General features: G+C 40.1%; 4 protein-coding genes across 4 annotated transcripts; 1 reads left to right on the forward strand and 3 right to left on the reverse strand.

The window, feature by feature from the left end:
• Positions 1–1,445: 1,445 nt before the first annotated feature.
• On the reverse strand, positions 1,446–2,610 carry LOC142891279 (trace amine-associated receptor 13c-like). The gene is made up of 2 exons (XM_076030689.1): positions 2,438–2,610; positions 1,446–2,256 (listed from the first exon to the last, which is right to left on the reverse strand). Exons 1-2 carry the CDS (start codon positions 2,608–2,610, stop codon positions 1,446–1,448), a joined length of 984 nt encoding a protein of 327 aa, XP_075886804.1.
• A 3,227-nt stretch (positions 2,611–5,837) lies between these two features.
• Positions 5,838–7,070, forward strand: LOC142891280 (trace amine-associated receptor 13c-like). Its single transcript, XM_076030690.1, has 2 exons — positions 5,838–6,010; positions 6,137–7,070. Exons 1-2 carry the CDS (start codon positions 5,838–5,840, stop codon positions 6,951–6,953), a joined length of 990 nt encoding a protein of 329 aa, XP_075886805.1. The 3' UTR covers positions 6,954–7,070.
• A 2,694-nt stretch (positions 7,071–9,764) lies between these two features.
• On the reverse strand, positions 9,765–11,223 carry LOC142891281 (trace amine-associated receptor 13c-like). Its single transcript, XM_076030691.1, has 2 exons — positions 10,957–11,223; positions 9,765–10,743 (listed from the first exon to the last, which is right to left on the reverse strand). Exons 1-2 carry the CDS (start codon positions 11,127–11,129, stop codon positions 9,948–9,950), a joined length of 969 nt encoding a protein of 322 aa, XP_075886806.1. The 5' UTR covers positions 11,130–11,223; the 3' UTR covers positions 9,765–9,947.
• A 5,736-nt stretch (positions 11,224–16,959) lies between these two features.
• On the reverse strand, positions 16,960–20,900 carry LOC142891304 (uncharacterized). The gene is made up of 5 exons (XM_076030716.1): positions 20,653–20,900; positions 20,235–20,355; positions 19,273–19,484; positions 18,934–19,067; positions 16,960–17,512 (listed from the first exon to the last, which is right to left on the reverse strand). The coding sequence occupies exons 1-5, from the start codon at positions 20,774–20,776 to the stop codon at positions 17,432–17,434; spliced, it is 672 nt and encodes a 223-aa protein (XP_075886831.1). The 5' UTR covers positions 20,777–20,900; the 3' UTR covers positions 16,960–17,431.
• Positions 20,901–24,717: the final 3,817 nt, after the last annotated feature.

Here is a 24,717-nt window from a genome sequence, read left to right on the forward strand (position 1 = left end):
GCCTAGTATGTAGGCATCCTTGACACCACTCTCCAATAGTTCAGGTTGTTTCTGGCAAACAGGACTTTCTCTGTAATGATTGATGAATTCTGCTATTGATATGCTTCTCTCCCTTGTGGGGTGCCACAGGGTTCTATTCTTGGACCTATCCTGTTCTATGCCAAACAAATGTGGGATTCTTGTTAGAAAGAAGATGGCTGGAGTCACAAACTGCTGCTAAGCCGTGCATCTATTCACAGTGTACAAAAAAAAAGTGTCTCTTAGAATCAAGAAAAAAAAATCAAAGTGTGAAAGCAAATGGTTGTTTGTTGTTCTATGTGGTCCTGCAACGAACTTGCGACTTGTCCAGGGAGTACCCTGCCGTGAAAGTAATGACAATCCTTCTTATTTCAAATGTCCCATTTATAGGTTTTGTCATCACTGCACAGGTGGAGCAGAGGTAAACAAACACACACTTCAAAAAGGAACAGGCAGCTTGGATATTGGTTTATTGGAATAGTTTAAAGAAGTTTCCAGAATATTTTTTTTCTTTGTTGCATTTGTCAGTGAATTGACTTGAGTTGAGCACTGTGATCTGTGGTCTGGATCTGGGTCTGGTGAGAACTGAGTGCAGTTTCCCTTCCTTTGCCTTGCACTTCTTTTTTCTATTCCCTCTAGATACGCCCTACATTGCCACCAGGGTCCCAAATAATGTAATTAACATATAGATAAGTGAAATACTACAACCTGACAACAATAAAACATAAATGGCTCTTGTAATATTTGCAAGTAACTGCAAATATTACATTCTCTCTATCTTTTTTCAGGGCCCAATGACAAGCAAACAAAAAAACCCTGCTGTAAAAAAAAAAAATTGTGCTGAAACTATGATGAGGTCATAGATTGTTCTGAAGAGACTAGGGACATGTCTCACTGCTGAAAAATACTCACAGCCCATAATACCAAATTTTGTACACTTTGTTTGCAGCCAGAGGAGAAATCATTGTTCTTTTAGTCCAAATGTATACTTTTAAATAATATTTATTTGTTTTTTATCACACATTTGCTAACTCTAATGATTTTAATAAAAATTACTTCAAATGATACTAGTTGATTCATTGTATTCATTAAGTGTGATTTTAGTTCTTGTTTTTGTTTTAAGTGTTAAATGATAGAATTCAGAATGGAAGATTTAATTTTTATACTTATTTTTCTATAAGGCAAAATATTTGGTACAGTAACAAAGGAAGAATATGAACAAAGAAAGTACCCTCACCTCAAGCAAAATTACTGAAAACATATTTATCAGCAACATTGTGTTATTTTTGTAGTTTAAATTTAAAAAGCAGTTTCTGCCATATCTTACTAGATCACATAAACAGTTCATGTAGGTCACCAAACCTAAAACTAGAACAAACAAGTGGGCATTATAACATATATATGCTTTGTCATGACCATATTTTTCCTCATTGTACATTGATCTCACTGGACATAGTGTTAAATATCTTACATGTTAAAATTACTTTAATTGATTTTCGAAACCAGGGATAACAAAAAGCATAAATAAGAGGGTTTAGGCAAGAGTTGAGATAAAACAGCCAGGTCTCTAATGGTACAGAAGTTACACTGAACAAGGTTTCCTGGCTAACAAGCGACGAACAGAAATATGGACAAAGACATGTCAAAAACACAATAACAAGAACACCAAGAGTCTTGGCTGCCTTCAACTCCGATTTCTTTGCAGGAACTGTCTCTGACAGTGTGACAGTTGCAATGTGAGACCTCATGGCATGAGCCTGAGACACGGCAACAACAAACACTCTTGCATACAAAACCACAATGACAGTGACAGGACAAATAAATGTTAAAATAATGTCGACAATTCCTGCATGGTAGCTAATGACAACCACACACTCTCCAAAACAGGAGTTATACTTTCCGGGGTGTGTCAGGTTGTCGTTCATGATAACGCCATTGTACAGTGCAGAGAAGGCCCAACAAAGGCAATTGCCTATTGTTACTTCTCTAACTGTGATCTTAGTGGAATAATGGAGAGGATAACAGATAGCCACATAGCGATCAATTGATATGAGTATTATGGTTCCTACCGATGCAGAAGTGGTGATATACTCTAAAATGCACACAAGTGTGCACATAACATCACCGAGAATCCAACAACCTTCTGTTATGAGTATCTGGAAGGGCATCACGAGGCCAACGACAAAGTCTGCAACAGCCAGGGACAGGAGAAGGAAATTTGTAGGGGTGTGGAGTTGCCTGTGGTGGAAAAACAAAACCTACATCACATCGTATCACAACATGCATCACAACATGCATCACATACGACTGTCAAGGGAAACATTTTGTGAAGGTGGAATAAAATATGGAAAATATAAAAGCAGATCAAACACATAGTTTGCAAGTGCTTTGCTGAAAGTCAAGTTAGTTGTTCCTGTACTTGAAATGGGTGATGGAGATGATGACCAGTAGGTTGAGAGCCACAGTCAGAAAAGAAATTACAGATAGCAGGATGTAAATGAGCACAGTCTCCCTGAGTGGTCGCTGTGGCCTCTGGCAAGAAGTGTTGTGGAGATGTGGAAAACAAAATTCCCTCTCAGCCAGGTTGTCCATGATGGGCAGGACTGAGAGCTGAGGCGTGGTAGATATTTGACCTTCTCTCTTAATATAGCTGATCATGTGTACCTTTATCCCCTAGTCATTTCTTTAGTATTGAAGTATTTTCTATCCACAGTGCTCGCACTCAAGGGTTCTTTTCCCACTTGGGAAAACAAGTGCATTTGAATTGTTGGGTTGAAAGGTTCAGGTTCAGCAGAGAAAAGCTGCAGCATTTTATGCACACTCTCTTCAAAGGACTCAAGTGAACATCCAAATACTTAGAAAGCTTTCCTTATATAAATTGATATAAGTATTTATATAAATAAATGATTCAATATAGATGAATGTAGAAAGACACACATGTGTATATGTGCACATATATAAATATTTATATGTATATATATATATATACAAATATATTGTATATAGTCAATTTCTTCAAAAGACTCAATTCAAGCATCTATAGTTCTCGGTTTTCACTCTGTCTAACAGAGGTGCTCACTTTTAGCACAATGCTATAACTGATGCCTTTTATGACCTACCCTGTCTATTGTAGCCCCAGACAAATCAATCACTCAATTTTTTTTAATATAAAGCACAAAATCACATCCAAAGGCTTCTCAAAGTGTTTTGCTCAATCAAAGAGAAAACCAACGAAAACCCTCCAGAGCAAGCAAGGTGTGACATTGGTCAGGAAAAACTCCCCCACAGGAAGAAACCTAGAGCAGATCAGGACTCCAGAGTGCGGTCATCTGCTTTGACCAGTTGGGGTGAAATTCAAATACAAAAAAATCATAGAGAGACAGAGAGAGAAATAGTCATTGGCAGACAGGTCAGGATGAGTTGCTTTGCACCTTCATTGCTCCTCTCGTAGTCTGTTGAGGGACTTCCAGGTTATCCATTGGAGGTCGTGCCTATTAGCAAGGCATTCAGTCGGGGTGATGCCTCTCTCCAACTAGTCAGGGGCTCGTGTGTCAAGTTTCTTTCTACATGTCTGTCCTTGTTGACCCTTTGGTTGTCTGGAGAGGTGGGACTGTCTGCAGGGAGCTGGCTCTGGATTTTAGTGGAGATGGAGGTGCTATGTGACCGTGCAGTAGGTGCCTTAGGTCGAGCCCATGTGCTCTCTGCTCATCTTGCGTGACGATGGAAAGTCTGATGTGAGGGGGGCAATGCCAGCTATGGCGTAGAGACACGGGACTGGCATTGTCCTAATGCATCCTGTAATGATTTGGCAGGTGTCAATGAGGGCTGTGGCGAGTCATTTGTTGCGGTGAGAGTGGCTCCAGCTTGAGCGTGTATATTCAGCTGTGGAGAAACACAGGGCTAGGGCAGTGGCACAGATGGTTGGTGGATCGGCCAATTTTCCAGTTTGTGCTAGATATTATTGCAAGTGTTGACCTTGGCTTTGGTGTTCTGGAGATACGTTTTGAAGGAGGGGGAAGGAAGTTGGTGGCCATCCCATGAGACTTTCATTCACAATCAATTATTTTCCAGATTTCTTAGGTGGAAGCAACACAGCTGGGTTTTTTGATGGATTGCATTTCAGGTGGTTGTTAAAGGTTGTCACCTCTTGGAGGGCACTCCAGGCTTGATCTTCTGGAATTCTCCTGTTGAGTGGTGACACAGAGGTTGTCAGCATAGATGAAACGGCGGCATTGTAGGGAAAGCAGTTGGTCGATGGTGGAGACATTCAAGAGGAGAGGGGCCAGTCCAGGGGCCTGCCTTGTGGTAGGCTGTTTTTGGGGGCTTTCCCTTTGCTCTTCTTGTTGTTCAGTTGGACAAAGAAGTGCCTGTTGTTGAGGAGGCCTTGATAATTTGGCACAGGTCTAGGTCACCAGTCATGTCGAAGTGTTTCTTGATCATGATGTGGTGCTGGACAGTGGTATGGTCTTCCTCCCAAGGGGGAGGATGGTAGTCCATGGCTTCCTGCTGTTATTAGTCCTGTTGGGATTTTCTACCAACTCCTTTCAAAAGACTTGCCTTTGGTCCTCACCAACTTTGTTCAATAGAGTTCCATGATGGTGGGAGGAAAAGGGTCATCTTGGTATGCCTTGTAGTAGGCTTTCAGTAAATTACTTGATGTTTCAGAAAGTCCAGGTCCTCTGTCTGGCATCCTCTTGGAATGTGTCGTCTGGCTGACCTTTTCGGCAGTTCTGTAAACATTGTGTACTCATTGGGGTATGGTGGGATGTGGTGGATGGAGTCTTCAACCTCCTGTTGGAATGCAGGCCATCCACAGATTGAACCGTCTGCATAAGGGCACAGTTGTTGCTTGGAGGATGGGTTGGATGGGCCGGATGGGCCAAGGACTTCTCTCACAGCTCTGGCAGATTTTTCATTGCTCACGCAAACACAGTCCAGGTTATAACTTTCAGCTTTTAAAGAGGTGAAGGTGTAGAGAGGAATGAAGGTTAACTTGTTGTGATCTTGACTGTTATTAAATTAAATCAAAATAAAAATTATTATTAAAATCCCTGTTGCAAGTCAAGATGAACCATTACACACAATTTAAAAAATGTTTTAACTTTTGTAAATAGGCTTAATTAAGCATTCATTAGTCATCATACATATTTCAAAATAAATAAAATGGGTGTCTGTTCAACAAGAAAATATGGTTGATTTAGGACCCAGCTTCTTCTGTAGATTTAGATGAAATAAAGCCCAGACTTCTTTTAATTTCAGACATTTTTTTCCCAACAATCTGACTGTAGTTTCATAGTAATTAATTTTTTAGTAGTGTCTTTTCATTTCATGAAAATACTTACAAGTCTTCTGTATTCCTAATGAAAATTGAAAAATAAATACATTTAATGCAAAGAAACTCTAATATCAAAAACAAACGTACACTATATTTTCTCCTATCTGTTCTCCACAGCTGGCTTAAAGGACAAAGCTAAAATATGCACAGTTTTCATCATTGTGAGCATTTTTTTTTGGCCTGCGCTTGTTGAATTATGTTCATAGAATGTATTTATTTTACTTTATTGATGTGTGCCTCCTCTCTTCACTCTTCAAGTTAGTAATTTAGTCAATGCAAATATTTTTTGAAGAAATGAGACCTGTAGGGGAAAAAAGTGGGACGGAAAAAAGTAAGAGTGTTTATTGGTTGTAAGAGAGAAAGAGATAAAAAAAAAAAAAAAAAGGGACTGGGAGGAGACAGGTAAATAAGTAGCACAACACGTGCAATGAGTCGTAGAGCAGTCTGTGTTCTTGCAGGACTGAGACGCCCCCTCCCACTGCTGATGGAGAGTCTGGAAGAGGCTGACCTCTGCTTCCCTCAGCTCCTTAACACTTCATGCCGGAAAATCCACTATCCCATTGTTACAAGCTTTTTAATCCGCGCGCTGCTTTCCTGCATCTCTCCACTCACTGCGTTTTTGAACATGCTGGTGATCATTTCCATTTCGCATTTCAGGTGTATTTTTCTCTTTTTTTTTTGTTTTAATGTGCGCTTACTTAGTTATGTTGTGATGGCACCTGTGTGAATAAGGCACTGACAACTTGGAATAATCTTGAGTTTGTTGCTTGTATGTCTCCTCAGGCAGCTCCACACGCCCACCAACTTCCTTCTTCTCTCTCTGGCTGTCTCAGATTTCCTCATCAGCTTCCTCATGTTGTTTCAAATGATACTGCTCGACGGATGCTGGTTTTTGGGGGACATCGTGTGCGCCCTGTATTATTTCATGGACTACACAATTACCTCCGCCTCAATCGGGACCATGGTGCTCATATCGGTCGATCGCTATGTGGCTATTTGCGACCCTCTCCGTTATAGAACCACCATGACTCAAAAAAGACTGCAAATCTCCATCACTTTGTGTTGGACCTGCTCTGCGATCTTTCAAGGGATTCGGTTCAAGGACAGCTTCAAAAATACCAGCAGCGCCAAAACGTGCTTTGGCCAGTGCACCGTGGTGCTCAGTTTTGCTGTAGGGATGGCAGACATGGTGCTTTCCTTCCTCGGGCCGGTCTCTGTTGTGGTCGTGTTATACATCCGGGTGTTTTCGGTGGTGGTGTCCCAGTCTCGTGCCATAGTGTCTCAGGTTGCCTCCGTCACTCTGCACTGTTCTCTGAAAGTGAGCACGTTGAAATCCGAGATGAGAGCAGCCACCACGCTCGGCCTTGTTGTGGTTGCTTTTCTCATATGCGTCTGCCCGTATTTTTGTTACATACTGGCGGGTCAAAGTGCATCCGTTGGCACTTCATCCACTTTCGTCATAGTTATTTTGTTCTATATGAACTCCTTTATAAATCCTCTAATTTACGCCACATTCTACTCCTGGTTCAGGAAATCTGTCAAACTTATTGTTACGCTAAAAATACTAAAGGCTGACTACAGAGACATCAACATGCAGTAAAGGAAAAATATACTTGCACTACTTTTCTGCTATCAAGCTAAGCAACTGCTAGTAAGCTGAGAGTAAACGTTCATTGTTATTGTGCTCTTGGGTCATGTGGCAGAAGCACCATAAACATGTTATCATCAATCAGCTGCTTTAGTTTTTGTTTTGCATACATGCATGATCAAAGACTTTTTTTTTCTCTCTTTCTCTCTTACAACCAATAAACACTCTTACTTTTTTCCGTCCCACTTTTTTCCCCTACAGGTCTCATTTCTTCAAAAAATATTTGCATTGACTAAATTACTAACTTGAAGAGTGAAGAGAGGAGGCACACATCAATAAAGTAAAATAAATACATTCTATGAACATAATTCAACAAGCGCAGGCCAAAAAAAATGCTCACAATGATGAAAACTGTGCATATTTTAGCTTTGTCCTTTAAGCCAGCTGTGGAGAACAGATAGGAGAAAATATAGTGTACGTTTGTTTTTGATATTAGAGTTTCTTTGCATTAAATGTATTTATTTTTCAATTTTCATTAGGAATACAGAAGACTTGTAAGTATTTTCATGAAATGAAAAGACACTACTAAAAAATTAATTACTATGAAACTACAGTCAGATTGTTGGGGGAAAAATGTCTGAAATTAAAAGAAGTCTGGGCTTTATTTCATCTAAATCTACAGAAGAAGCTGGGTCCTAAATCAACCATATTTTCTTGTTGAACAGACACCCATTTTATTTATTTTGAAATATGTATGATGACTAATGAATGCTTAATTAAGCCTATTTACAAAAGTTAAAACATTTTTTAAATTGTGTGTAATGGTTCATCTTGACTTGCAACAGGGATTTTAATAATAATTTTTACGTTTCACTAAAGTGGTTGATCAAGATGTTCTATTGTGTGCAATTGGAGGGGGGTGGGGGGGGAGAAGCTGGCGGGAGAACAGCTGGAGGAATGGCCTGGCCTGGACCAGCATATTTCTGCCCGCCACCTCCTGGATGGAGTCCATTGGACAGTCGAGGACAGAGCTGGTTCTCCTCACCAGTTTGTCCAGTCTCCTCCTGTGGTCTGTCAATGAGGCAGTCAATGGTCCAAGCAGCAAGATGTTGGTCAATGCCAGCCTCCTCCATCTTCCCCCTCAGCAGCGATGGCTGGATGGTGTTGAAAGCACTGGAGAAGTAAAAAATAAATTAAATAAATAAATAAATAAATCATGACCCTCACTGTTAAAGTTGGCCCTGTGATAAAGTGGTTATCAAATTTCTGTTACATGACATTTTGCATGGTGTTGGTGCTTTTCAGCTTTTGGGATCAGGCCTCTAGCATTGAACCAGTGCACATTGGGTGACCCCGTTATGAGATTTGAATGTGAGCGCTCATTTTGTTTGCAAGACTGTTTGTTTTATTGGTCAACTCATTTGATCCCCAATCAGAAACAGTCTTTCAATTCTACTATATATTCTCACCAGCAGGAGCAAAATCTGCTCCTGAAAAAAGCACCAACACCATGCAAAATGTCATGTAACAGAAATTTGATAACCACTTTATCACAGGGCCAACTTTAACAGTGAGGGTCATGATTTATTTTTTATTTTATTTTATTTATTTTTTACTTCTCCAGTGCTTTCAACACCATCCAGCCATCGCTGCTGAGGGGGAAGATGGAGGAGGCTGGCATTGACCAACATCTTGCTGCTTGGACCATTGACTGCCTCATTGACAGACCACAGGAGGAGACTGGACAAACTGGTGAGGAGAACCAGCTCTGTCCTCGACTGTCCAATGGACTCCATCCAGGAGGTGGCGGGCAGAAATATGCTGGTCCAGACTGCTGCGCCCTAAGAGCACTACTGCAGGCCATTCCTCCAGCTGTTCTCCCGCCAGCTCCCCCCCACCCCCCCAATTGCACACAATAGAACATCTTGATCAACCACTTTAGTGAAACGTAAGTGCAATAAACACTTCTGTCAACTTCCTCTCTCTATCATCACTTATTTTTTGTTTTTTTACTCTTATTTGGTTATGTAAATAACTCTTTGCACTCGTTTTGATTTATCTCTTTGCACTGTGTATGCTGTTATACAATGCAAATTTCTCCAATGTGGAATAAATAAAGGCATTCTTCTTCTTCATGTGTCTTCTTAATGATTGCAGAATCTTCTTAATTTATTACTACAGCAGGTGAGAGTGAATCAACTATTACCATAATATTTTTTGTTTATTTCATTTATTATCCATTTATTTATTTATTATCCATTGAATAAACAAAGCCCAAACTAGCGGTGCGAGAAGTTGATTAATTCATTAATTGATGGTTGATTGAGTCTATGGATAAATTAATCATATTATGATAAGCTATTTTCCGAGGACACTGAATAGGATACTAACTATACAAAATGGAAAAAAAAACTAAATATTCCTTATGATTTAAAGAAAAGGCGATAAAATAGTTCTTAATTAAAGCACTCCTATCTGAATGTTTTTTTTTAAACAACCTCTCTACTTGTATCAGTACAAATATATGATGCTACATATGAGTTTTTATTGTAAAATAAGAAGTTTTAATGTCAACAGTAGTAGTAAAAAAAAATCCCTTTAGTATTATTGGATCTGTTTTTATTAATTCCGCAGCACATTGTTATTATTACTTATCATTTGTTTATCAGCGACAAAGGACATGCTCTTTGATTTGCATTTCTTTAAAGCTGCTATTTATATATATAAAAAAATAAGACTTGCTTTGAAAATGTCAAATGGCTTTATTAACAATTCACCATTCATAGTACACCCAAATTACATTGTACTTTCAAAGGAAAAATATTCTTGTAGTAGTTTGCACTTGCACTCTGTTTTGAAAGCAGACCTTCAAACACAGTGGTTGCATTTCTGTCTTTGATTGGACAACAGTGTGCAGGTACCACTCAGACCGCAACCTCATTCTTACTGTGGAAAAAAATATAATATTTTCTCCCTTCAATCTTCAAGTGTGAACCAACAGCAATTTTAGCAGGGCCTAGTCCGCAGTATCTTAAGTGTCAAAATTAGTTTAACAGATTTTCTGAACCAGGGATAAAAAAGTACATAGACGACAGGATTTAAACATGAATTAAAGTACAGCAGATAAATTGTGAAAGATACGGAGGAATCATTCATTTTAATATCCTCGCCTGCAAGGTATGGAAAAAAATATGGAGGGAAACATATCAAAAATATTAGCACTACTACACCCAGAGTGATTGCTGCCTTGAGTTCAGATTTCTGAGGTTTGACACCTACTGAACTACTTGCAATGTGCAACACACGCATAGTACGAGCCTGAGACAACGCCACTGAAAAAACCCTGGTGTACAGCACTATGACAGTAGCGATGGGGGCAATTAGGGTACAGAAAAAGTCAACCATTCCCATGACATTGTTAATCGCAAGCACACACTCCCCGTAGCAGGAATTATATGCATTAGGATCTTTCAGAAAGCTGCTTAAGATTAGACAATTGTAGAGAATAGAGCCCATCCAACTTAGGCAAATACAGATCTTTGTTCTCCCTCTGGTCACTCTGATGGGGTAGTGCAGAGGGTCACAGATGGCCATAAAGCGGTCAATCGATATGAGCACCATATTTCCAACAGAAGATGAAGTAATTATGACATTCAATATGCAAAACATGGCACACATGGATTCACCAAGGTACCAACAAGAATCTGACAAAAAGAATCCACTCAGCAAGGCAACAATGCCCACGAGGAAGTCTGAGACGGCCAAGGAGAGGATGAGAAGGTTATTAGGGCTCTGGAGATGCCTGGGGGAGAGAAATCATTTAATGGGAATGACTTTTGAACGTTATCATTACCATCAAGAGCAATTTGCCCCATATCACAAAAATTGTAGATACTGTCAATATCACAATTACTTGCAAAACATTATCTTTAAAATTAAGATACTCTTACGCAAAATGATAAAATGAGCAAAAGAATTACGACGAATAAAATGTATGCAAGGGGATGATCTTTGCCTGAAGTGCGAGATAGAAATGATGACCAGCAGGTTGAGCGCTGCCGTGAGAAGAGATATGAAGATCATCAGACTTTTAGTGAGTATGATAGTGGGTCGATATGTTGTGGTTCTCCTGCAGGATGTGTTCAGGAGATGTGGGAAGCACAGTTCACCACCTTCAAGGGACTCCATCTGCAGGGACACAAGCGTTGACACAGAAGTCGTTTGCAGTTTGTCTGCTTTGACATATAATTGTCAATAATATCAAGACAAAATAAACATACAATGCAGGTTTGGTTTCTTTTTAGATAAATGTAAAAACAACTGTAAAACCATCGATGACATACTGTACCTTTTTTTTCTTGGCAAAACCCAATGAAGGCAACATGCAAAGCTGTATTTTCCAAATTATCCCAGTAGTTGTGTAACTGATAATAATGTATAGTCCAAAGCCCTTCATGGAAGTCCTTTACCATTATCATAAAACTAAATGCTATGGCATGTTGCATGGACATGGGTGTGTTTAGATGTCGACAGACTTGACATTTTTATTGTCTTGCCTCCAGTTCACCATTCCAATCACAATCCCGTAGTGGTTAAGGTATGCAAGTGGGAACTCATGAAACAAACCACCCTCCTCTTTTTTTTTTTTTAAGAGTGTGTCTTTGTTGTCTCTTTATTTGTTTTCATTCACATGACCTGCCTGACAGTTTGGGGAACACGCTAAAGGACAATTGCGTCAGACACATTTTCTGTGCGACTGGGTGCCAGGAGGTTGGTTGAAGGCCAGGAAAGTGCCTCCCTTTCTTTTAGACTCTAAACATTTGTGGACATGTTCAAAGCTATACGTGCTTCAACAACTTTCTGCGCACTTCTTCAGAAGCATCACATGGTCCTGATGTTTCTTGTGGGTTTTTAAGCTGTTTTTTCCCAGCCAGCAATGGGTGAAATCTCAGGTCAGTGGTCTAGTGTCTGCAATGAGACTGTGAGGTTGTTGGTTCAACCCCAGGCCAGGTCATACCAAAGACTTTACTAACGGTTCCTGCTGCCTCCCTGCTGTTTGGCCTGAACTTGGGGGCTTAGCTCACCCAGTGATTCCTGTGCATGGCACCGCTGCTGCTCACCGCTCCAACAGGGGATGGGTCAAATGTGGAGGACAGATTTCATACCCTTCGGGATGTGACAATCACTGGGACCTTAACCTTTCAAATCTACCCTTGTAACAGTCCCAGGTGTTTGGCAGTGTGTAGGCTCTCTCATCCTGGCCCATGGTTCTTTTCTGAATTTGAATGGGAACCAGCAGCGGTATTTATGGCTTCCAATATGGATGACACAGCGGAGGATGTCAGACAGCATTACCATGATACCATTACACTGTTACACCAGATGCAACACAAACAATGAGTAAGGCAGTAGAAACTTGTGTTTCATTCACCACCCGCAGAGCTCCGTAGGCATCTGTGGATCTGGTTCTTATTTCTGGATGCTAGTCCACCTGCTAAGGGTGGGGTGTATCCTGCGTGCTCCGGCTTGGCTGTCCTTAAGAATGCCGTGACAGGATTAGGGCCCGGTTGTTTGCTGGACTACTGATGTCTGTTTGCCAATGATGGGCACTTGGTTTGACACGCCACTTTGGATTGCACTGCGGTCTGTGGAGCTCTGGACACCTTGGTGCCCGGTCTGGCTGGGAGAAGTCGCAGCATCATTGCTAACTCCGACACAAACACACGCAAATGGACACAGATACTCATGGCAATACAATAACTGTTTGTGAAGATTTTTTACATCCATACAAACATTTATAACATAATATTTTTGCATTATATGTTTCTTTTATTGTCAATGACTCTGTTTACATTACAGTGTTGTGTTTTGTTCTGGCTTTTGTGTTGCTTTGTCTGGCTCTCTGCAGTCTATCACCTAACAGCCAACCATCAGAGCCTTAATGGACACTCTGACTGGAGGAACTGACCTCCTAGGGCCGCATTAGTTTGCAGCCTGTTAAATCCTGAAGGAAGGCGTGTTACCAATAAGCCGCATCAATGACATGAACTGGTGAAGAAATTGGAAAAGGTTCCACCAACCAGTACTAAGCCAGTTTAAGACTTGTACATACCGTAGATAGATATCACACAAACCAATTTAAAAAATGTTTTTTGTATATTAAAATGTATGTGTGTAAGTTTTGACAGCACACATTCAAAAATGCCCAACATTTAAATACAAAAATAAAGGCAGAGGCAACATTTAAAAAGTGAGAAACAACTAAAATTATCTAAATACACTATATTACCAAAAGTATTTGCTCACCTGCCTTGACTCACATATGAACTTAAGTGCCATCCCATTCCTAACCCATAGGGTTCAATATGATGTCGGTCCACCTTTTGCAGCTATTACAGCTTCAACTCTTCTGGGAAGGCTGTCCACAAGGTTGAGGAGTGTGTTCATGGGAATATTTGACCATTCTTCCAAAAGCGCATTGGTGAGGTCACACACTGATGTTGGTCGAGAAGGCCTGGCTCTCAGTCTCCGCTCTAATTCATCCCAAAGGTGTTCTATTGGGTTCAGGTCAGGACTCTGTGCAGGCCAGTCAAGTTCATCCACACCAGACTCTGTCATCCATGTCTTTATGGACCTTGCTTTGTGCACTGGTGCCCAGTCATGTTGGAAGAGGAAGGGGCCCGCTCCAAACTGTTCCCACAAGGTCTGGAGCATGGAATTGTCCAAAATGTTTTGGTATCCTGAAGCATTCAAAGTTCCTTTCACTGGAACTAAGGGGCCAAGCCTGACTCCTGAAAAACAACCCCGCACCATAATTCCTCCTACACCAAATTTCAGACTTGGCACAATGCAGTCCGAAATGTACCGTTCTCCTGGCAACCTCCAAACCCAGACTCATCCATGAGATTGCCAGATGGAAAAGCGTGATTCATCACTCCAGAGAACGCGTCTCCTCTGCTCTAGAGTCCAGTGGCGGCGTGCTTTACACCACTGCATCCGGCACTTCGCATTGCACTTGGTGATGTATGGCTTGGATGCAGCTGCTCTGCCATGGAAACCCATTCCATGAAGCTCTCTGCGTACTGTACTTGGGCTAATTGGAAGGCCACATGAAGTTTGGAGCTCTGCAGCAATTGACTGTGCAGAAAGTCGGCGACCTCTTTGCACTATGCGCCTGAGCATCCGCTGACCCCTCTCCCTCAGTTTACGTGGCCTACCACTTCGTGGCTGAGTTGCTGTTGTTCCCAAACTCTTCCATTTTCTTATAATAAAGCTGACAGTTGACTGTGGAATATTTAGGAGCGAGGAAATGTTCACGTCTGGATTTGTTGCACAGGTGGCATCCTACGACAGTTCCACGCTGGAATTCACTGAGCTACTGAGAGCGACCCATTTTTTCACAAATGTTTGTCAAAAGAGTCTGCATGCCTCGGTGCTTGATTTTATACACATGTGGCCAGGCCAAGTGATTAGGACACCTGATTCTGATAATTTGGATGGGTGAGCAAATACTTTTGGTAATATAGTGTATCTATCACTAAATAGGTTCATCTCAAGTCCACCAGTCAGCAAGCCCAGAGCTGGCACAGTTTCACCAGCCTGGAAGAGATCCTCTTTGGCAGTTGTTGCTGTACCCTGGGGATGTATATGGTGAAGAGGAGCGGGTCCAGCACAGTCCCTTGAGGTTCTCCTGGGCTGTTGACCACATTGGCAATTGTTATGGACCTCAACTTGGTATACTGTGGCTCTGAGGTTCTTGGGAATCCAAGAACACTGATGTTTCTTAAAGCAGAAGGGGTTTGTTGGGATAAAAGCATTTGAAAAGTAGATAAATTAAATCCTGAATGTTCCACTTCCCAAAGAGCCAGCTACACAGATTCTTGCCTTGACTGCAGCAGCTGCAAACAAAGTTCACACAAAGTTCACACAAAGTTTGAAAGAGGAAAAGTTCAGACAACCTTTGTAATGTGGAATTATCTTGACACAATCGTGAAAAAAGTACAGGAAACAATGTTTTCACATCTGTTCTTTGTTTTCCCCTACCTTAACTGTATCAAAAATAAAGATAAATTGTGAAATTGAAATGAATTTTAAATTTTATTCAAATAGGATTGCTGAAGTTGTTTTGAAAAACAGTCACAAAACAAAAACATTCTTGTGTCTACTAGTAAATAGACCCGGTCCCTTGAGATAACTGCACCCAAGTAAATCTCTCTGTGCATTCCTCATTAAGGGCTCACACCTTTGCATATTAGCTTCAGAAGTGACAGTGACTAATCCCAAAAGAATGAGTCTAATCAGAAGTGTTAAGAAAAACAGAGTGGTTCCAAACTAAACACACAATGGCATTCGTGCATCAACACAAATGTGACGAGACATGATGCAACCTCAGCATGATGCAAGCTAATTAGACACAAACACTAAAGTTAATAGTTCTGAATGAGCCTGAGGTGCTTTTACTTGGAACACATTCCAAAAAAAAAAAAAAAAAAAAGTTATTTCTATGTTGTAATATAGTGGTTTATGCTACCTAATAAAGATTGAAGTGTTGTTGATTGTTTCAGTCAACCTTACAAAGTTTGTGTTTTCAGTAAATCCTGTATCAAATAAAGAAGATTTTATCCTCAAATCACTAATCACTTTTCCCACTTTCTGTTTCAAAACAAGTATTGTTGTGTATGGATTGTTTTTTTTTTTGTTTTTGTTTTGATTTTGAATTTAATTGAATTGTGTGTGTGTGTATATATATATATATATATACATATATATATACATATATGTATATATATATATATAGCATCCACTGAGGGGATAAATAAAGTTTAAGGAATTCAATTCAATTCAGTTCAATTCAATTCAAAATCAAATCAAAAACAAAAAAACAATCCATACACAACAATACTTGTTTTGAAACAGAAAGTGGGAAAAGTGATTAGTGGTTTGAGGATAAAAACTTCTTTATTTGATACAGGATTTACTGAAAACACAAACTTTGTAAGGTTGACTGAAACAATCAACAACATTTCAATCTTTATTAGGTAGCATAAACCACTATATTACGACATAGAAAAAGCTTTTTCTTTTTTTTGGGGGGGGGGGGGGGTGTTCCAAGTAAAAGCACCTCAGGCTCATTTAGAACTATGAACTTTAGTGTTCGTGTCTAATTAGCTTGCATCATGCTGAGGTTGCATCATGTCTCATCACATTTGAGTTGATGCACGAATGCCATTGTGTGTTTAGTTTGGAACCAGTCTGTTTTATATATACATATATACAGTATATATATATACATATATATACATAGTACATAGTTATATAGTTATATAGCTTTACCAGGCATCACCAGTGTTTACCTTTTAAAAGTGAATAAACATTTTCATGAATTTGAAGGTTTTAAAGTTTAAATGGCAATACTCTATCTCACTTGAGGCAGTAGTACCATACAAGTCACTTGGTGACAATATCTGCAATTCCAATAGTTGACAGGTCACAAAGGCATTCTAAGACCTGTCAACCACAGCTTAAAAAGCCTTAAAGTCTCAGGCAATAATTACAGGCGGTATTAGTGAGGTTGGGGTTGGGCTGTTGTTTTCTTTACTGAGACTTTCTTGCCTGGGAATTGCCCCTGCAAAAAAAATACTGAACATACTTTCACTTTTTCACATGACCTTCACTCGCGTCGGGGATGGATCATTCCAGAACTTTGAAGATAAGAAAAGATATTATTTTTCAGTGTCAAAGAAACCATTGTGGATATACAGACATGGACACTATTTTTGGTAGCCTTCCGTTAAAGAAAGAAAAACCCACAATGGTCACTGTAATAACTTGAAACTGTCGAGAGGAGTAATAAATAAAACATAGAACACCCCTACAAAAGTTCACTCAAAAGATAATTTAATATGACGTGTGTGTGTGTGTGTGTGTGTGTGTGTGTGTGTGTGTGTGTCGGTGCGCGCGCGAATGTGTATGTGCGCGTGTGAATAAAATGCATAAATAGATTTGAAAAAATCCGCCCTTATTTTTCAATTTCAGTTTATTGCATCCCATCCACACTTGAGGTATTGATAAAGTTATGAAACAAAGTGACAAAAATTATATAAAAAAATAAATAAATAATCATAAATACAACAATAGACGCTCCCTTTGAGGTCTGTTGCTTTGCCATAATGTTTTTTGACAGACAAATGTAACACCTTTATAATATTATAGATAGATAGATAGATAGATAGATAGATAGATAGATAGATAGAGAGACTTGTGTGTTTCAAACTACTAGCAGAAAAGCAATAAAAATGAAAAATGTAAAATGTCACAATTCAATAAATATTCAAATTTATATTACATGTAACTTATAGTAAGGTGTGCATGTTTATATGAATTACTATTTAGCATGATACAGTCAGACATGATAGCAGCAGGGTTTGGATTCATATTAAAGTTGGCCTGTGTCTCCCCCTGCTGTCGGACCAGTGCTGAGGCGAGATGGTTCAGCTACTCCTCATGTATGTAGGTGTTGACATTGGCCTCATTTCCACATAGACGGAGTTTTCAGGTCCTCTGTTGGTGAACTGAAACAAAACAGTTACATATTTACGGCTTAATTTCGTTTTTCTTCTTTGGGGGGAGGTCGGAGAACCCAGAGAGAAGCCATGCAGACACAGGGAGAACATGCAAACTCCACACAGAAAGACGAGGGGTCGCCTCAACCTTCTTGCTTGACTTTTTTTCGTCATTCGGTCTAGCATTGCTGTGATGATCAGATTTATCAGATGTGTTTAAACATCAGCTCTGTGTGTCTTGCAATCTTTTTTTTCTTTTTCTAGAGCCAAATCACAATTGAAATCATGCTATTGCAAAGTAATGCAAGTTACAGGTGCATTTCAAACCGATAGGCATCATTATGCACACTTCCGGTCAAAAGTTTGGCCACATACTTCTGATTTAACAGTTTTTCTTTCATTTTTCATGACTATTGACATTGTAGATTGTCACTCAAGGCATCAAAACTATGAATGAACACAGATGGAATATGTATCCAACAAAAAAGTGGGAAACAAGTCAACATTTTCTTCTTTTGCCACATTAATCCACATATTTAGGTCACATATTTGATATCTCCAGTATGTATCTACAGCGTAGAAAGTAGTAAAGATGAAGAAGGTAAAAGGTGGGTACAAACTTTTGACTGGTAGTCCTTGTTTGAATTATTCATGGCTATGACTGGTCTTTTAGTGAGGGATCATTAAATAGCCCAAACCTATAGTACAGCTATTGATGATGCTATTTTCTCATTTACCCTGAATGCAACACATTTAATTCAGTATCCTTGTATTGAGAAGGGCGAAAGAACAAAAACAAACAAACGCCTCAACATAACTGCTAGCTAGAAAGAGTCACTGGGCCTCAAGTAAACGGAACCATCTTTCATAGCTTTTGCATTCACTTTTACATATAAGCAGGGAGTTACTATAGCAGAAAAAACAAGCACTATGTTCATTGTATGTACTACAGCATTGTAGTATAGATTGAATTTCACTACTTGTTTCTTCCCTGTTAAGTTCCTACATCAGCTGTCAAAGCACCAGATTTCAGGTTTGGATTGTTGCTTTGATTTTACCAGTGAGTTTATCGCACTGTTGCTTTGAGATAGAATGAGTCATTTTCTTATGTCTGGTTTCACAAACATATGATGAATTAAACTGAATTTGGATTAAGCATCTCACATTCAAAAGGCAGAACGTGATTGTCTAACGGCTAATTTGGAAGGGTGATGCTTATTGTATTTTACCTTTCACAATATAAGTCTCGTAATGATGACACACAGTTCAGAAGCTGTCATTTGCAAATTGCCGAACATCTGTATATTTTCTTTCAAGCCCGTCATCTGGTCCAGTCAAAAATATTCCAACTGTACCAAGTGTATATTTATGGTAATTATACACTTTTTTTCAATGTCTGTAACAAAATCAAGTCAGATATGGATAGTCACCCTTTGTCCGATGCAAGCAGTGGTGATGGCACAGCTGTACAGGACCAGCAGGGCCAGCACACCAATCACAATCCACAGCGGCAGGTGAGACTGGGCAGGGCAAGTTGGGCGGTGTTCGCATGCTTCCTTCTCACCTGGTAACATAGTTGAGATCAGTTCCAGCCACGACATATTGTCGACATGCAAGATTGAGATATAGGAGATGAACCATAAAAAAAAAAAAAGAAGATGAACCTCTGACAATAAACTAGTCTGTGAAATGAATTTTCCATTGAGTAATTATCACTTTTTAAAAAAAAAAATAAAAAAAATAAAAAGTTGGAAAAGGGTTAAACTCACCTGCAATGAGGATAGTTGGCGTCCCTTTTTCGGTGTAATCCACGTCGTCTTCTTTTATTGTGAACTCACACTCGTATTTCAGGTTCATGGCTTGTGGACCAACGTTCAGCATGATGAAGAGGTATCTGTTTGGACTGTCTTCATGCATGACAATGCCCTCACAGTCTTTCATGCCCTTCTGGCAGAGCAGCTTGTGAGAAAGTTGGCCTGTTCTGGGGGGGGGGGGACAAGTGGTTGTTTGTAGTATGTATACAGAACGTTTCTTTAGTGCAAAGCCATTGTGTAAAAGGCCATGAGGTAACATCCTGCCTGAATGTTAACATGCTTTTCTGAAAGCTCACAACATTTTTGTATTTTTTTGGGGGGATGTAACAGGCTGTTGTTGGCATTAATATAGGATGCGGTTGCGTGATTTCAAGATATTCTTTTTGCATAGTGTTCTTTTTGTTGGTTCCATTGTTGTCTGTTTTAAAGTACACAGGGTAGGAGTAGTGTATTTTTTCCTCAATTTTATATTTTCCTGCATACTGTTTGCAAAAATAGCTCCAAAATTCTATTTTAGTTTTCTCCTATCAAATAAATAAAGTATTTTGATTAAGCTAACCACGCGCGCGCGCACACACACACACACGGTGAATTCTTTGTTTTTGCACATATATTGTGCAGCCTTGTCATCTATATAGATACATTTCTCATCCTTATTTTATCAAACTTTCAACAACAAAAAAAAGTCAACATAGTCCACGCCGGTACAATATTTAAACGCTGCTTGCAGTAATTACTGGTAAAAATAATAATAACAATATTATTATTATTATTATTATTATTATTATTTTTAATTATTATTATTATTATTATTATTATTATTATTATTATTATTATTATTATTATTATTTTTAAATAGATGAACTCATGGGCTGCACGGAGGTGAAAATCCCTCAGTGAACCAACAGGATACGTACAATGGCAAACTGTTGAGCCGGACGTCCTCAACCCCGCTGACGTTTGCCATGTGCTGGCAGGTGATGGAGGCCGTCCCGTCTGCGTTCACCGTTTGATTGTGTGGCTGAATCACCTGGAAACCTGATGGGTGACAGAGACTCCGCTCTAACTCTGGCCGCTCACGCGATGTGCGGCACTTTAGCTTTTCGCAAAGAAAAATGAATAAACGGAATGACTCGAACACTTGTTATTTTTATTTATACCGTAATTCTCAAAGTAAGCATTATCCCAGTACGTATTAGAACATTAAACATACATTTTTGTTTTTAAATATATATATATATATATATATATATATATATATATATATATATCAGCAGTAGTAGTATATTGACTCCATAAGACCAATGGGTTGCCATTTGAAATGAGAGAGCATACCGTGGCCCGGGTGGAGAGTGAAGCTTGCAGCGAAGACAACGATGAAGATGTGTAGTTTATTGTTAGTTGCCATTTCAGTCCGTCTGCGCTCCGGGAACTGCATTTGAATGTCCAGAAGACGCATCGCAGCTGCTGGGAAGGCAGAGCTCTCTGCGAGACAGGAAACGTCCCACGATGCTAATCAAACCAAAAGTCTGGTTTCTGTTCAGGCTTGTTCCTTCAGGTTTCCTGCAACTGCTCATCGCACTTATTACCGTCTTAGTCAGATCTTAGATTTGCGTGGTCGATCTCGTGACGTCAACTTGCCACAGTGGATTTTGTTATTTGTCTTTTTTTTGTTTTTCCCCCTTCCCTCTGTCTTACAACAGACTGAGAATGTGCATATATCAAACCACTTCCTGTGTTGGGTTCTTTCAGTGGCAGTTTTTATGTCACAAACTCTTTTTTTTTTTTCTTCTTGCCAGTCCTCCCCGCACTGTGTTTTGCAGTTTGTTGACCACTCTGAGCAGGTCGATGAAGCACAAATCTTTAATTCTGTTGTATTTTTTGTACCATACTAAATGAAAAAGTCACATTTAATATTGTTTCAGTGGTTACCTCGGTTTCCCTGGCTGTGACCACCAACCCAGCTTAAGCCCATGTTTCGAAATCATAATTTCAAGATCCGGCTTCACAGTTTCGTGGTGTGGTTTGCCATTTCTGTCTCTTTTTTGTTTGTTTGTTTTTGTTTCTTTTCCTTTTTTGTCCCGACGAAAACGTATTTCATTTACTCCCTTTACTGGTAACGGTGACAAGATAAGTTTCACATTGATTCATCCTGTTCTGTGTGAATTCTACAGAGTGCAACCAGTGGAAATTACTATTATGCCTCATCCTCACCTATCTGATCTTCTTCCAAGGTTGCACATAGAACAAATTTTACATTGAAAAAACATCAAATCAACTGGTTGCAACCTGTAATATTGTTTTCTCCCCCCCCAAAAAAATACGGCTCACTGTAATTTTTCACTCACTGTATATGAACAGAGCTATTACTGTATTTAACTGGCACAAAGCGCACAGCCTTTCTTACATTAGCCAGGCTGAATGATAACGTGAGGGCTCACGTGCACTCCGAGCTAAATCGACCAACTCAAATCAGCTCCCTGCACTCACGTTCATGGGGGTCTGCTGGAGCCTGTCCCAGCTGTCATAGGGGTGAAGGCAGGGTGACACCCTGGACAAGCCACCATGCTAGCATTGCTGAGAGAGAGAGAGAGAGAGTGGGAAAGACAAACAATCATTCCCACTCCCTCTCTCTCTCTCTCTCTCTCTCTCTCTCTCTCTCACTCTCTCTCTCTCTCACTCACACACACACACACACACACACACCTACAGACAATTTAGAGTTCCCACTTGGCCTCACATGGATGTTTTTGAACTGTGGGAGGAAGCCGGAGAGCCCACGCAGACACAGGGAGAACATGCAAACTCCTCACAGAAAGACCCGGGTCACCGCCGTGTCGCCCTGTCAATACAGAGTCAGCCAAAATAATGTATACACAGCAGGAATATTTAATCGGTATAAATGCTTCTAGATATCTCTTTCGAAATTTAATCAAATTACGATAACGCTGCGTACTGCTGAACAATGTCTTCATGACTGACGCGTTGGCTATACACATAAATGTTTGGAAGCCAATGGCCACCACTTTGAACATGTGTGTATACATTATTTTGGCTGACTCTAAGATATGTATGTATGTATTGTATGTATTCATGTATGTTTATCTATATACATATATATGTATGTATATATATATGTATATTTATATATATATATATATATATATATATACATATATGTGTGTGTGTGTGTGTGTGTGTGTGTGTGTGTGTGTGTGTGTGTGTGTACACACACACACACACACACACCTATAAATGCATATTTTGTCTTTGTTTGTGTGCGTGTGTGGATGATGAGTTGCAACTTGCAGGTGGCACCATTCCAAGAGCTGCCACCCGATTGGCTGCTGACAGTTGATAAGGCCCAGCCGAGACCGGCGTCGCCCTCTGGCACATCTGGCTGAGAATTTGTGTGCTTCTGCTATGAAACGTTGTCTTGCAGCCGAGGTGCCATTCTGATTAGAGAACTGTTCGAGTACAACACCTGTTAAAAAATAAATAAATAAATAATAAAAATCTCATGAGTATGTGAGGCAAGCCTTTTTCTTTGACATCCTGTTTTTCTCCTGTTTCACTGAGGAGTGGCGTGACAGACTTTGTTTCTTGTTTACTACCTTGCATGTCAGCAAAGCTGCTCTCGTGACAGCTTTGGCGTGAGCAACCACATCACACACAGTGGGTTCTCATGAGATATGGAGAAAAAATGTGCTTTAATGTCTGTTGAAAATAAACAGACGCGTGAAAGCTAACGTTGTCTGGCCCCACGTTATTAATCTCTGACTTGAACTGACTCTGAATACCCTGAGAAAAATGGATGAAATACAGCTATTTTATGACTTACTAAATATTAATATCATTTCTTCAAGGTCGGTGGGCCAGATTAAAAAACTTAACGGGCCGCATATGGCCCTCTTGCCGTAGTTTGCCCGTGCCCGGTCTAGAGAGTCTGATGCAAGCTCCTACCTTAGCGCATTCCAGCACATTGCGGCCGCGCCAAAACCACACCAAACTACCCCAAAAAGTGTCTGGCCTTTGCTTCTCTGATGTAAGTTAGTCGGGAATGCCCAACAAGTATGCACCTCAGTCATTAGAACATAGCATTAGCTACGATGGGCAGTCCTCTGTGCCAACAGGTTAGTGCGTGAGGCGTGTGGTAGTTTTAAATGGACTACTTGTATCGTGTAAGCAGAGAGGACACCGAACAACGCCAAAAGGTCTGTCCATTGATGGACATTTTGCGGCTGGCAAGTGACCACTGGACAAGGGTTCGTCATGGGGTGATTGGTGGATCTTCATGGGTTCACCATAGGAGGTTGTTTTGTCTTGTTTTTTTCTGGATGCCCCCAGGTTGCTGAAGAATTTTCCATCTGCCAGTAAACCTGCAAGAAATGACTCTGATCCTTGCCTGCTTTGCCTTATTTACACTGAGAACTGATTAATCAACAACTACGAACAAGCTATTGAACAAAAGTTGACCAGGAGGAGGACCCGAGAAAATCTGCACTGGCCCCCCGAGTCTTCCTTTGGTGCAACAAGGCCTGGCGGCAGAAATTTAGATGTTTAGATTCAGATGTGATTAAAAAAAATAATAATAACAAAAAACTGTCAGCCAGACATTTGCGAAGTTTGCAAAGGGAGAAGAGTGGCACCAAGCCAGTCAAGTGAAGACTGTAGATGAGCTTCGTGAACTGGTGTCTCCCCCCGCCCCTTGAGAATCAGGGCATTGAATGATGCGACCAGACTAGCTGACAGTTTTGCACTGACTGTTTTCTTCCCCGATGCTGTCAGGTTCAATTAACGGTGAGAAGTGGAAATCCCACCACCACCAAAACGAGTGTCTATAACACCACTGCGTCTGAAACTGCAGTATCAGTACTAGTAGTAGCGGTACTACTAATAGTGTTCTATAATAGTGTCCAACAGAGAGCCTCACGTGCCGCAATTAAATCCAAACTCTTGAACTCTTGAACTATATTTTTGTCAACCTTTTGTTCAAGCCTCTCTCTCTCTCTCTCTCTCTCTCTCTCTCTCTCTCTCTCTCTCTCTCTCTCTCTCTCACTCTCTCTCTATCTCTGCATTCTCTTCATCAACAACAAAGGTTATTTGGATGAGAACAAGCTTGACACTTTTACCAGATGAGATCGCAGTCAGCAGTCCTACATCCTGTTTTTCAATCTCTGCCTGTGCAGTCTTTTCTAGTCTTGAAAGTGTGGAAACCGCACACACAAAATCAGCACAATGTCAGAACAAAAATCAAAGGAAGGAAAGTGATTGTTTGCAAACGTTTTTTTTTTTTTTTTTTTTTTTAGCAAAAAGAGAGAGTTCACACAGAGAGAATAAACATCCTGGTGGACAAGGAAAACGTGTATACCGAGCAATATTGGATTCCTGCGGCCACTT

This window comes from Nelusetta ayraudi, unplaced genomic scaffold (assembly GCF_046127955.1).
Source record: "Nelusetta ayraudi isolate G7.1 ecotype Tasmania unplaced genomic scaffold, CSIRO-AGI_Nayr_v1 ptg000031l, whole genome shotgun sequence".
In the NCBI taxonomy this organism is placed as follows: Eukaryota; Metazoa; Chordata; class Actinopteri; order Tetraodontiformes; family Monacanthidae; genus Nelusetta; species Nelusetta ayraudi.